Source organism: Pan troglodytes, chromosome 17 (genome assembly GCF_028858775.2).
Source record: "Pan troglodytes isolate AG18354 chromosome 17, NHGRI_mPanTro3-v2.0_pri, whole genome shotgun sequence".
NCBI lineage: Eukaryota > Metazoa > Chordata > Mammalia > Primates > Hominidae > Pan > Pan troglodytes.
The window spans coordinates 84,392,662-84,406,609 of NC_072415.2; the positions used below are offsets into that span (position 1 = coordinate 84,392,662).

A 13,948-nucleotide genomic window follows, 5' to 3' on the forward strand; every position below is an offset into this window, starting at 1 on the left:
TGTGCTTAATTTTTAGTATGGCTATAAACTTCCAGATGATTGTGGAAAAATTAAAATATACTGCAACATCTATTTCAAAATGCTCGGAGAAAGGACCTTCACATATCCTTTACACACCAACTGAAGCAGATGCTGTCTGCCCACCTTATAATCTAGTTTTGCTCCCACTCTCATGTCATACTTTTCAACCTTCTTTCTCTGTGTCTAACTGAAACTATGGTACATTTCCTCCTACTTCTTATCTGAACAAGTGTTTCTGGTTTGCTTAGAATATCTTCCTATTTTTATTTGAGGATGAGCTCAATAAGGATATTTTCCTTAAACACCATTTCAACAATTTAGAAAAGTTAGAAAAAAATGTGTACTTAGAAAGTAAGAAAGCAATCATGATTCTCCTTAGCCAAGTGCTCCCTCCAGTGGCATTTCAGATACAATTGAAAGGGTTGAATTAAAAGCTTAGGTTGTAAACAAAAACAAGATTTTTCTTTTGAGGAGATTATCTAATTTTATAGGCAAATTTTTGATGATTTGACTTATACTTAATTGCACCCCATTGACTTAAGAAAATATCTTTTAAACAATATTTTTTAAAATCGAAATATACACACGAGAAGAGCATAAGTGCTCAGGCGAAACTCTTAAATCTTAGTACTGATTTCACCATTTCTATCTTCTGACCTGCTGGAGTTTAAAAATGGAAGAAGGAAGAGCCTCAGTGTTGTCTTTTTGCATTCTTTGTTTCCTAAGCCAAACTTATTTTAATAGTAAAACTGAGGTTAACATACATCAGTTATTTTATTTCATTAGATGCCAACATGTTATTCAAAATCTACAGAATATGTTTCATCAGAAAAAGTAACTGCTTTCTCAAAGAACTGCTTTTGCAGCTTGAATACAATCTATATGTGTTGTTTCTCTGTCCTGAATTTTTAACTGTTTTTGGAGGTGCAACCTGTTCATTGTTTATTATAGTACTTATTTTGTAATTGGTAAGGCTTATAGTATCTTCCTTATAAATCGTTTTTGGAATATCATAGTTGCCCTTCCATTTAGAAAGCCATATAGTAAGATATTATGAATTGTCTTGATTTGGAATGTTAGAATAGAAGGAATGAAGATCCCTGTGAGAAAACATACTTTCAGCTGTGGATGGTATCAGATAAGCAATATAAAAGAGTTAAGATATATTTATGTGTGCCTTTTTAACATTGCTACTTTAATACTTTTTAAAATCCCTTATAAATTTCTGCCTCTTATGTAATAAAATCAGACATTGTTCTTTAACATTGTTCAGATATCCTCTCAGTTGCATCAGAAGTCAGCCCATGCAGTTCTTTCCAAGGGTAGATTCAGAAGTTGTGTTGAAAAGTTTCCTTTCAGATTTAAAATCTAAACTGCCCCATATATGTGGATTTCCCATAAAGATGACAAGTAAACCATGCTACTACACACAAGAACTAACTAAACCTAATATACAGGTAAGAGATCTCTTGTCCCATCTAGTTCTCCAAGACATACTATCCATCTATTTTACTTGAATCTCTTGTCTTCTGGGGTGGAACACCCAACCCAGTGTGCAGTAATTCTTTTCTCTCAGTTCAATGTTTCCCTAAAACTATTTGTTATTATTATTACTATACTTAGTCATTTGTTATTATTATTATATTTAACACGGTATTATAGTAGTAGTTGTTTACTGAAATGTTTCACCTACATCAAGGATATAAATGAGTTGGGTTATTGGAGATTAAAGAGACAGAGTTTTATGAAGAGTATTTATTTGGAGATACTGTGCTGACAGTACAAGTTCAGTTAAATGGAAGGTAAGATGCCTGCCCCTCACCAAATCAAGTAAGTTGGGGCTTCTATGGAACCACTTAGAGATTGAAGTATGATCCCTGCTGTATAAGGAAAACAGAGGGCTAGTGTCTGGCTCCTGTCTGATTTCATTAAGAAATTAATATAATTGGCTGTCTGCTAATGGACAAGTTAAAGATGAAATGGCCTTATGGGGATTGGCCTACATCTCAGAGTTTGTCAGAACAAAGCTGTTGAAGACTTAACTTGAAATCAGATTCACGGTTTTTATTTTTACTGAGGCTGGAAACTATCGGGGAGGGAGGGTGTTTTCTACTGAGTTTGTCTCCTCTGCATTTTTAAAATCTATTCTTATGGTGACATATGACACACATATAGAAAAGTAATACTGTGTAGCTTAATGAATATCAAACGTCCATGTAACTATCACACAGATGAAACATAGAACCTTGCCAGGACTTAGGAGCCTCCTACTTAACACCTTCCTAGTCATAACTCCTTTCCTCCTCCCAAAAGGTGACCACTACTATGGAAATTATTCCTTGTTTCGTTTTTATCAACTAAGTATGTGTCCTTAAACATCATATTTCATTTTGCATGCTTTTGAACTTCATGTAAAATAAATCATAGAGTATGTATTCCTTTGTGCCTGGCTTTTTAGGCTCAGCATCATGTTTGTGACATTCATCCATGTTGCTCCACTTAGCTATAGTCGGTTTATTTTCCTTTATATGTAGCATTTTATTATGTGATTATGCTGCAATTTATTCAGAATATTATTGATGAATATTTGGATTGTTTCTCTTTGGGGGCTATTACTAGTAATACTGTGATGAACATTCTTGTATATGTCTGCTGGTGCTCATGTACATGAAACCTCCAGGAGTAGAATTGGTATGGGTATTTCCAACTTTGCTGGCTACACCAAACTATTTCCCTAACCAATCTGTATTCCCCTCTGCCCCAAAGCAGTATAGGAGAATTTATGCTGCTTCACATCCTTGCCCATTTTTGGTATTGTTGGTTTTGAATTTCAGCCCTTCTGATAGGTGTATTTATTACTGTGTGTTTTTAATGTGCATTTTCCCGATTATTAATGAAATTGAACATCTTTTCACATGTATTTTGGCCATTTGGATTTTTTTGAAATGCCATTCTTTCATTTTTCTACTGTGTTATGTGTTTGTTTGTTTTTTTTATTGATTTATACGTATTTTTAACATAAGCCAGATACAAGTTTTTCATCAGTTATACGTAATTATCTTCTTCCATTCAATAACATGCTTTCTCTCTTAAAGGTGTCTTGGTGTCTTAATAGTATCTTTTGGCAGCAGGTCCTAATTTATAATCAAAATGATCAGTCTTTTTCTTTATGGTTGCTACTTTTTGTACCCTGTTTAAAAAATCTTTCTGTACCCAAAGTCATGAAGGTATTCTCCTCTAATATCATCCAATAAAAGGTTGTTTTGCATTCACATTTAGATCTGCAATGCAGTTGGAATTTATTTTTGTAATGTGATGTAGGGAGTCAGATTTCTTTAATATGGATATCCATATGTCCAAGCCAAAAATAAAAAACACAATTCTTACCCCAGTACTTTTTCCCCAATAGTTTTTCTCCCCTCAGTACTTTGCAGCACTACCTTTGTCATAAATCCAGTGTCTTTGTGTGTATGGTATTGTTTCAGGCCTCTTTAATCTCTTTCTCTGGTCAGTTTGTTGATCCTAGCACCAGCACCATGCTTTTAGAATTATCTTAATTATGTAATCTTAAATTTTATATTTATTATAAATAGTGTTTTAATCTTAAATTTTATAAGATTTTTGAAATCTGATAAAGCATCTTATCTATTGATCCGTGCATTTCCTTACACATTGAGTTTCAACTTGTCAACTTACACATAGACACAGACACACTCGTGCACACACACACATAGAGAGAGACAGAGAGAGCATGCTGGGATTTTGATGGGAATTTCATTGAGTCTTACAATCTAAGAATATTGTATATTTCTCCACATATTAAATATATATTCTTTAATTTATCTCAATAACAGTTTATATCTTTATGTATAGGGAAGTCTTTTGTACTTCCTATACATAAATTACTTCAAAATGTATTAATTACATGAATTATTTTAAAATGTATTTATTAACTTTCTAAGATATGGGAATTTTCTAGCTATCTTTTTCTTATGTTTCTGGCTTAAATACATTATGACCTGTCAGTCAGTTGCTGAGAAGTGTGTTCTAATCTCCCAACATGATGTGGATTTATCACTTTTCCTACTTTCAGATTTTGCTTTATGTATTCTGAGACCACAATATTATATACATGTAAATTTAGAATTGAGAGTTGTTTATCTTCCTGGTCAGGGGTCAACTCCTCCTACTGTTAGTTAGAGAAAAATTGTACAAAAACCTGACAATCTAGATACAAAGGCCTACAGGCAAGGTCATCTCCTTAGAAGGGAGAGTGAGTGGACAAATGCCCATTGACATCTTTAAAATAGTATTAAAGTTTTGTCCAGACATAATATTTTTTAAAGTTGCTGGCCAAATATGAACCTAAAGAATCTGGAAGAAGATACGTTGTTACATCATGCATGTTTATTGAATATATTTCTGGAATACTTAAGATTTCCAGCCCATGTCTGTTTTAAAAATAGTTAATCAGAACAATGTACTTGTTAAAATTTGCTTCATAAGTGTAAAATAACACTTAATTGGAAGTTATGGTTTTATATTGTTCCTTACAATAAGAATTTATCCTACTCAATTCTATTGAGTGCTTTCTGCATGCCAGCTGCTTTTATGTGTATTATTTCATTTAATAATCAAAATTGATCTTTGGATAAAGAATTCACTCAATTTTGCAGAAGAGGAGACCGAAGCTCAGAACATCCAAATAATTTAACCAAAGCCACGCAGTTAAATGCATTGCAGAATTAGAATTGAAACCCAAGATTCTTAGTCCGGTAATTGGAAAAAGTTTATATTTGTAGCTAAGAGCTCAAGCTCTAGAAACAGGCTGCCTGAATTTGAACCTCTTATTAATTGTATAATTTGGGACAAGTTATTTGATCTCTGTGTGCCCCAGTTTCCTCAGTTGTAAAATGAGGCAGAGGCTAGCGGTGGTAATGATAAAACTTGTCACAGATTCGGTTCTCTAGGAGCTGATTCTGAGGTGGTCTAGTCAAATGATGTTTGTTAGGGACTGCCGTTGGAAACAATACCTGTGGAAGGCAGAGAGGAAGCAAGAGTGGAGAAAGGGAGAAGTCAAAAACAAAGCAGACACCAGATGGCCTTGGCCACTCTTCTGAGGAGCTCTGAGACTAAAATGGCCCATCAGAGTTGTTCTGCACTGGTCCAGATAGCCAGGCCTTTATAACCCTTTCTGTATCTGTCATTGGATTTGGGCCACCCTGAAACAGGCACATCCTTGGGCATTGGCCCTCTGTAACCTATTTCTGCTGACAGCACTCTACCAGAGGCAGTAAGTCCTTCCTTTGAAGGGGGTCATGTCTTTTGCAGTACTTACTTCAGAGGGGTTTTTAGGACTAAATGAGATAACACATAGAAAAGTTTCTTGGTGAGCTCTCAGTAAGTTGTTATTACTAGACCATATACATGTTAACTCTAAGATTCATGCAGTGTAAAAGGCATAAATTTAAAAAATGGAAAATAAATTGATCAGACTACTTGATAAAACTCAGCCAGCTTAAAAAAATTAGGAATCCTTAGTCAAACTTGTTTTTTTTTTAACATATAGAAAATGTCAAAGATACATAAAGGAAATTAGTATAATCACCTCTCGTGTGCTTCTCATCTAGTTTCCCCTTGACATATTTTTGGATAGGGAGTAAACTGGGGGATTTTGGAACGAATCCCAGATATAGTGTTTTACCTGTAAAGACTATGGTGTACATTCTCTCTCATTTCAAAATATTTTTATATAACCCCTATGTTATTATTACACCTAACAGAATTAACAATAGTTTCTTAATATCTATTAAGTACTAGTTCACACTGAAGTTCCCCATTTGTCTCACACAGACTTATTTTTAGGAGTTTTATTTAAATCAGAATCCAAAAAAATGTCCACATAATTTTATGTATGTCTCTTAAATCTCTTTATTCTGTAACATCTCAAACTCTCTCCCCTTTTATTTAGGCCAGTTATTTGCTAGAAAACTGATTGTTTTCCCTGGAGAATGTCCCGTATTCTGAATTTGACTACTTCCTTGTTGTGTCATGTCACTTAAAGAAAATATTCTTCAAAAACCCATATGTCCTATAAACCTGTGGTTATATCTAAGCTTGACTGAATTCTGATTCAACTTGAAGCAAGAAATACACTGAGGTGGTGCAATGCACTGAACCAAATTTTGATCGATAAAACACTTTTGATTAGTCATCTTTGTCATTTCTCAAGTTTCATTTTCATTTAATTATTGCTTTAATATTAAGCTTCTGTGAAATATTCGTTCATATCTAAGTTCAAGCTTTTGGCCTTCTTCTATAATGTTATGTTAATGTATAAAGTTACATAAGTTGTATATAAATTCTAGAAATTAAAATTCAACCAAGTTGCATTTGCCAATGACACTTGGCAGAATAATGATAATGATATAATAAAGCATATTTTTTTTGTTGGCTTGCGACTTCACAAAGCTGTAGTTTGTTGACTATTAAGTATATTTAAGTTCTGTGAATTATTTATCATCTCATCTGCTGTTTACATAGGCTCTTTTGTAGTCTTTTTATAAATTTGAATATAAACCTAGAGGTTTCCCCCTTTGAGCTATTTACTTTATCTTAAAAATTGAAAGAATGAGTAAATAATATATTGACAGTCTAGGCTAGGGAGCAAAAGAAACTTCTGGAAATTATGTTCACCATATGTATATTTCCAAAAGACAGCTGAAGAAGAAACAGTGTGTGAATATAAACATATTTCATATACCACACACATATTCTAGTACAGTTTTATGTTCGAATACAAATAACGTATATGAATCTGCCTATGAGTTTTCTTTTATCTCAAGTAGTAGATATGTTGTTTAAATGTTACTACAGTTTATAGAACCCAAGGGTCCAAACAGTGGGTGTTCTTTGCTTTTCTATAATTCATTTTAATTCTTCAACTTTTTTTCATGAAACGGAAAAAAATTCAATCTGGACACTTCAAAGTGACTCAGTCCCTTATGACAAAACATCTCTTTAAGGTAGAAATGTTCTTCAATCCAATTTAAGAACCCTTCTTCTCACGATAGCATCTGTGCAGAGAAACCTTGCATAGGATGAGGGCAGTGGTATGTGGTGAAGTGCATTGGTATGTTTGCCTAGTATGCTCTATAGCAGGGGTCCCCAACCCCCAGGTCATGGACCTACCGGTCCATGGCTTGTTAGGAACCAGGCCACACAGGAGGAGGTGAGTAGCAGGAGAGCGAGCGAGCATTACCGCCTGAGCTCTGCCTTCTGTCAGATCAGCAGCAGCATTAGATTCTTGTAGGAGCACGAACCCTATTGTGAACTGCGTACACGAGGGATCTAGGTTGCATGCTCCTTGTGAGAATCGAATGCCTGATGATCTGAGATGGAACAGTTTCATTTCAAAACCATCCCCCCCACCACCCCGGTCCACGGAAAAATTGTCTTCCACAAAACTGGTCCCTGGTGCCAAAATGGTTGAGGACTACTCTATAGCAAGAGAATAGTGCCCTACATTCTGCTCCCCTACACTTAAGCTGCTAACTCTGTAACTGAAAATCAAAGGCATTCATAGTTAAGCGTTTCTGCAAAAACAGAAGTGTGGCTTGACCTTACTTCTACTTCCAAATATTTTATGAGTGCATCTGATTGGCTGGTTCTAAATCACATCCAAACCCTAGCTGCAAAAGATGAAATATAAATTTTAGATTTCCAGGCTTTAGTCTGTATAGGAGCACAAGGAGGAGGGTGGAATGGAGGTTGAACACCAGTCCATCCTATCCATTGCAGTCACAGCATAGAGATTGGCTGTGGGGTGTGGGGGTAGCAGGCCTTCACACCTTCACTTCTTGACCTGGGTTGATTTAATGGTGGTGGTCTCTGCTCATATGGTATCTCAACAGAGATAGTATATGAGGTTTTATCAGTTACTTTTTAGCTTTACCCTAGCTCCCTTGTACAGGGTGTCTTCAGAAAAACAGCTCCCTCCTCTCTCTCTTCTCTCCAGAAGTGTATATCCAACCCTGTTACAGGTTGAATTGTGTACCCCTCAGATACATACACTGAAATCCTAACCCCCAATTCCTTAGGATGTGACCTTATTTGACATAGGGTCACTGCAGATATAGTTAGTTAAAATGAAGTTATACTGTAGTAGGGTGGGCCCTTAATCCAATATGACTAGTGTTCTTATGAAAAGGGGCAATTGGATACAGACACACATAGAGGAAGAACACCATGTGAAGGTGGAGATGGTCATCTACAAGCCGAGGAAACAGGCCCGGAACAGATCCTTTCCTCCTGGCCCTCTGCAGGAACCAGCCCTGCCAACACCTTGGTTTCAGACTTCAAGGCTCTAAAACTGAGATAATATGTTTCTGTTGTGTAGGCCATCCAGTGTGTCGCACTTGGTACCACATTGCCCTAGCAAACTAATACAAACCCCTTCTTGATGCATGCTTTTTCACTCAGCTGAGCAATGTCAAGGGGCAGTAAGCCAGTAATTCTTCCGTGGTTAACTTCTGTATTTCTTCATTCAGGGTCATGAAACTTAGCTGGGTTTTCTTTGCACCCCTTGAAAATAATGGGCAAATTAAGAAGGATGTGCTATGCTCTGAATGTGTTTCTCCAAAATTTAAATGTTGAAACCCTAACTCCCAAGGCGATGATATTAGGAGGTAGGGTCTTTGGGAGGTGATTAGGTCATAGGGGTAGAGCTGTGCTAAACAGGATTAGTGCTCTTATTTAAAAGGCCCAAGAGAGACTTGCCTTGATCTTGGACTTCCCAGCCTCCAAAACTGTTGCTTATAAACTACCTACTTTGTTATAGCAGCCAAAAGAAACTAAGACGGGGTGTCTTCTTGCCCTGGTGGCATGGGTAAGCCTCCAACTGAAGTAATCTCCAGATAAGAAATGAATCCCAATCACCTATTTTCAGCATCGCCCCCAAATCTCACTCAGTATTTTCTTGGGGACTTTCCGTTTTTCCCAAGAATAGTCAACATGGAAGGAGGAGTATTGTCCTCTATAATGACTTTCTATTATGTCAACTTAGGTATTATGGAACTAAGTTTCCTGGAGTTTCCTTCTCCACATCATTTTGGTCATGGGACAATACTCCTCCCATTGAGGTATGGGTCTCGTTCTCTTGAGTCTGGATGTCCCTATGACAGAGTGATGCAACATACCCTGAGGCTAGGTCTTTAGGAGAAACAGCTTCCACCTGGTCTTTCTGGGGACATTTGTTCTTGGAACCCAATCTGTGAGAGATCCCCAGCACAGGAAGAGACTGCCTGTCAGCATTCCAGCCAACAGCCAGCATCACGCATCACATGTGAAAGAGGAAGTGACTCCAAGGTGACTCCAGCTGCAGAGTATCTAACCACACAGCATGAGAGATGCCAAACTAAGCCAAGCCAACCCCCAGAATAGTGAGAGATGATAACATAATTATTATTGGTTTTAAGCAACTAAATGTTGGTGTGATTTGTTTATGCCTAATAGATAATTGGATTAGTCTCTTACTTGTGCCTATTTCCAACTCTGATTTCCCAAAATCTTTCCTATTCTCTTCTCAACCTAATTCAACAATGGAACCTCCAGTAGTGGAGAGAAAAACCAGTCATTCAAGTTTGCATATTATTCCTAGCAGTTTTAAAATGTTTATTTCAAGCTGTGAACCTGTGTTTTGATGGGGAAAGTGAGAAAAGAACTTGGTGTTCAGTGTTTCAGGTTATTGCTACCTATCACTCTTTTACAGACAACAGGACAAGATATGTACTTTAAAAGACAATACTTCCACCAAGAGATGAGTGGATAAAATATGCTATATAAGTACAGTGGAATAGTCAGTCATTAAAAGGAATAAATCCTGACTCATGTTGCAATATAAATGAATCCTGAAAACATTATGCTAAATGAAATAAGCCAGACATAAAAAGACAAATATTGTATGATTCCACTTACATGTGGTACCTAGAATGGGCAAATTCATAGAATAGAAAGTAAAATAGAGGTTACCAGGGGCTAGAAGGAAGAGGAAACAGGAAATTACTATTTACAGAGTACAAAGTTTCTGTTTGGAATGAAAAAAAATTTTTGGAAACAGTATTGATGGTTATATAACACAGTACAGTGGTAAATGTACTTAAAGTCACTGAATTGTTCACTTAAAAATGGTTAAAATGGTAAATTTTATATTATTTATGTGTATGTGTGTGTGTATCCACAGTTCATCTTTAAAAGACTGTAAACGCTTGGCTCTTTTTAATGTATCTGACAAATTTCTTTGACAAATACTTGCTGAATTGCTACCACGTACCAGGCACTGTGGTAGGCAGTGAAAAAGTAAACATGATTAAGACACAGATAGCGCCTTCCCTGTAGTCAAAATCCCACTTATTCCTAAAGGCCCAGTATAGATGCAGCCACCTCTTCATTAATTTCTTTCAACAAGGATTTTTAGTAACTGTGAAGGATATAAGAGTAAATAAGTCATGATTCTTACCCTCCAAGAATCTGGTACCTACTTAGGAAGATGGAATATGTACACTAAAAGATAAGAGAGCTTACCTTGTACTATTTTTTTGTGACAAATATTATTTAATTGATAGCAGATCCTTGGAGAGTTGACAGAAAAACAGCCACTCTGTGGTAGATTGATGGGTGGGAGAAGGTGGGACTTTGAGTATCTGAAGGAGGTCATACCTTGTTCAGTGAGCAAGGCAGCAGCATGAGCATGTTTGGAGGACAGTGGGTAGCTGTGTGAATGGTTTTTATGGTAGATTTATATGAAATGTAGTATATACCTTTATCTTAAGATAGTATCTTGGATAGTATCTAAAGGAGGATACAAACCATAAGAAATGTACACATTTCCACCAGAAGGCTCATTTTTATTTTGTTTTTCTTTACCTGTTCTGTAAATCATAGTGTTGCTTTATATTCTTATTTGGATGATACTTTATATTTTATTTCTTTTCCATTAAGGACATTATTAACATTTTTAATTTTTTTTTAATCTCTATCCTTTCAGGAACACAAAGTCAAGCCACCCAATTTGACCACTAAAAAAATGCTTAGGGCATCTCTGACTCAAGCCACTTCCAGAAAGCCTGCCTGTGCTCAAAGTCTTCTACCATGTTCAGTAGCAGTGGACCACAAGGTGGAGCTTTCAGTCAGCCAGCCAACATCAGGCATTTTCTCAGCTTTGCATCTCCAGCCAGAGTCTGTTCAGGGTAGAAAGAAATCCCTGTCTATCAGGGCTCCACAAGTACATTCAGAAGTATTAATGCCCAACAGAGGAAATACTCAAGTTCAGCACACAAATCTTAGTTCCCAAAGCAACATCACCCCTAAGTTTGTACCAGTTTTCAAAAATAGATTGTTACAAATGAACAAAAATACCTCAGTACTTGGCAGCCCAAAAAGAAAACAGCATAATGTGACACAATCTAAATTGTTTTCACTCAAAACTAGTATGATCCAGCATGACAAACTGAATTTAGGTCCAGCTATAAAAAACCGTTATAATAGTAACATTCAGATGCAGGCTGCTAACAATTTAAATCAGGAGAATTCCAGACCTCTGCAAGAAAAAAATACAGAGTCTTCTGAAAATATGACAAAATTTCCCTCTTCTCATGGAAAATCGACTGTGAGTTTAAACAAAAATAAGCAACTATCTAATAGTGCAGTATTTGTGGTGTCAAATAACAATTTAGGGGTGGCAAAAAGTGCTGTTGACTTCCAAATGAAAGGAAAAGAAAATTTAACAGGCAAAGGTATAACACACATTTTAGGGAAAAGCCATGGGTCACTAAAACTGAAAAGACAGCCACACATTTTTGAATCAGATGGAGAAACCGAAGATCCACGACTGCTACAGCAGCAATCAGAAAATCAAGCTAAAGAAGTTGGTACAAGTGACCCCAGGTTGATAGTAAGCAAAATAGCCCACAGGTCTAAAAGAAAATTATGTCCAGAGTCTTCCAAAACTTCAAAGAAGCATCATTCCGATACTGTGCACTATGGCCAATCCAGCTCTTCTAAGAAGCAGGTAAAAAAAAAATTAATCTGGCACTACTTATCATATGCTAGACCTTTAAAACCCCTAAATAAGGATTTAAGTGATTTCCCCAAGAACATTTAGAACCATACTAATTAATAAACAGAATATCTACCCTAGAGCGACTGTAAGTATATGCAGTTCATTTGTAACAAAATGTGATTCTTCAATCTAATACAGATACTTGACTCGGATAAATCAAAACCTAAGAAATCTCTCATCATTCATAATGCTTAGAACATGGACCTGAAAGAAGGAAATGTCTACCAGGTAACTGAAGTGATAGCTTTTGATTTGTTTTTACATTATCTGAATTGGGATTGCCAAGTTTAGGGGTCCCCAACCTCTTGGTAAAAAGCAGCTACTTTTAAATTCTTTGAAACCGTAAAATCAGCAAAGAAATAGGACATGGTAGGAACAGTTCACTCCTTGAATAAGGACCATACACAGCAGCTGTTTTGTAATGACTTCAAAGAGGGATGGCTGCAAATGGTCCACTGGGGGCTCCCCCTCACTCTGTTCTGGGGATCCTTGCAGACTAGGAAGAGCTCACACAGCAGCAGCAGACTATCTAAAAATAGAAGATTTGAACAACTACTACAATATCCACTTTTTGGGATACCTACCCAAGATAATAAACCTTAAATGATGTTTCAAAGGTTAATCATTTAGTTAAAATTTACTCCAAAAGTGCTACAGTGCTGGCTATGTTTAAACTTGATACTCAGTTAATAATGCCCAGTTCATGGCACTGAATTTACAACATGATACATCTGGAAATTACATTTTATTTTGTTCTGCCATCTGTTCTATTCTAAGAACAAACATATTACTAAAATACCCACAAGTTATTTTTTTACATAGAACTATTGGAATACTTTCAATTCAGATTCTTTAAGAACCAACTAGAAAACATTTTCTTTTCCAACTGCTATTTCTTCCTATAACTAATAAAATTTTCAGCCTGATTTTAATTAACCAGAAAGTATTTGAGTCTATTCCTATATACGTGATGATGTTGTATTTTATGTACTTTTTGACATCTTAACATTTTAATGCACTCAGTAGGTGATTGAGGGAAAAATGCATGTGCCTTTAAGATGTTACTTGCATTTTTAGAAATCAATGAAATCTATTCTAGGTTTCATATTGTTTTAGAAATATAGCACTTTCCCACTTTGAACTACTTAAGTCCTGACACAATTTTTAAAATTAAGTCATCCAGGAGGGGGGGCTTACACCTGTAATCCCTACACTTTGGGAGGCTGAGGCAGGCAGATTGCTTGAGCTCAGGAGTTCCAGACCAGCCTGGGCAACATGGGTGAGACCCTGTCTCCACAAAAAATATAAAAAATTAGGGCCGGGCATGGTGGCTCACGCCTGTAATTCCAGCATTTTGGGAGGCTGAGGCAGGTGGATCACCTGAGATCAGGAGTTTGATACCAGCTTGGGCAACATGGCAAAACCCCTTCTCTACTAAAAGTACAAAAAATTAGCTGGACGTGCTACTCAGGAGGCTGAGGCAGAAGAATCACTTGAACCCGAGAAGTGGAGGTTGCAGTGAGCTGAGATCACGCCATTGCACTCCAGCCTGGGTGACAGAGTGAGACTCCGTCCCCCGCCAGAAATATTAGCTGGGCGTGGTGGTGCATGCCTATAGTCCCAGCTACTTCGGGGGCTGCAGTGGGAGGATTGCTTGAGCCTGGGAGGTGGAGGTTGCAGTGAACTGTGTTTGCCACTGCACTCCAGCCTGAATGACAAAGTGAGACCCTGTCTCAAAGTCAATAAATACTAAATTTTAAAAATAATTTCATCAGGTAGAAAGAATAACGAGAACATTTTTAATATTTT

The 13,948-nt window shown here is 36.6% G+C and overlaps 1 protein-coding gene across 1 annotated transcript in view; it reads left to right on the forward strand.

Annotated features, from left to right (window-relative positions):
• C18H18orf63 (chromosome 18 C18orf63 homolog) overlaps positions 1–13,948 on the forward strand; it is a 43,132-nt gene that overhangs the window by 26,113 nt on the left and 3,071 nt on the right. Inside the window, exons 10-13 of the mRNA XM_009434180.5 lie at positions 17–102; positions 1,295–1,478; positions 11,066–12,088; positions 12,278–12,367. Of these exons, the coding sequence (XP_009432455.3) occupies positions 17–102; positions 1,295–1,478; positions 11,066–12,088; positions 12,278–12,334 (1,350 nt within the window). The 3' untranslated portion in view covers positions 12,335–12,367. The remainder of the gene's footprint in view (positions 1–16; positions 103–1,294; positions 1,479–11,065; positions 12,089–12,277; positions 12,368–13,948) is intronic.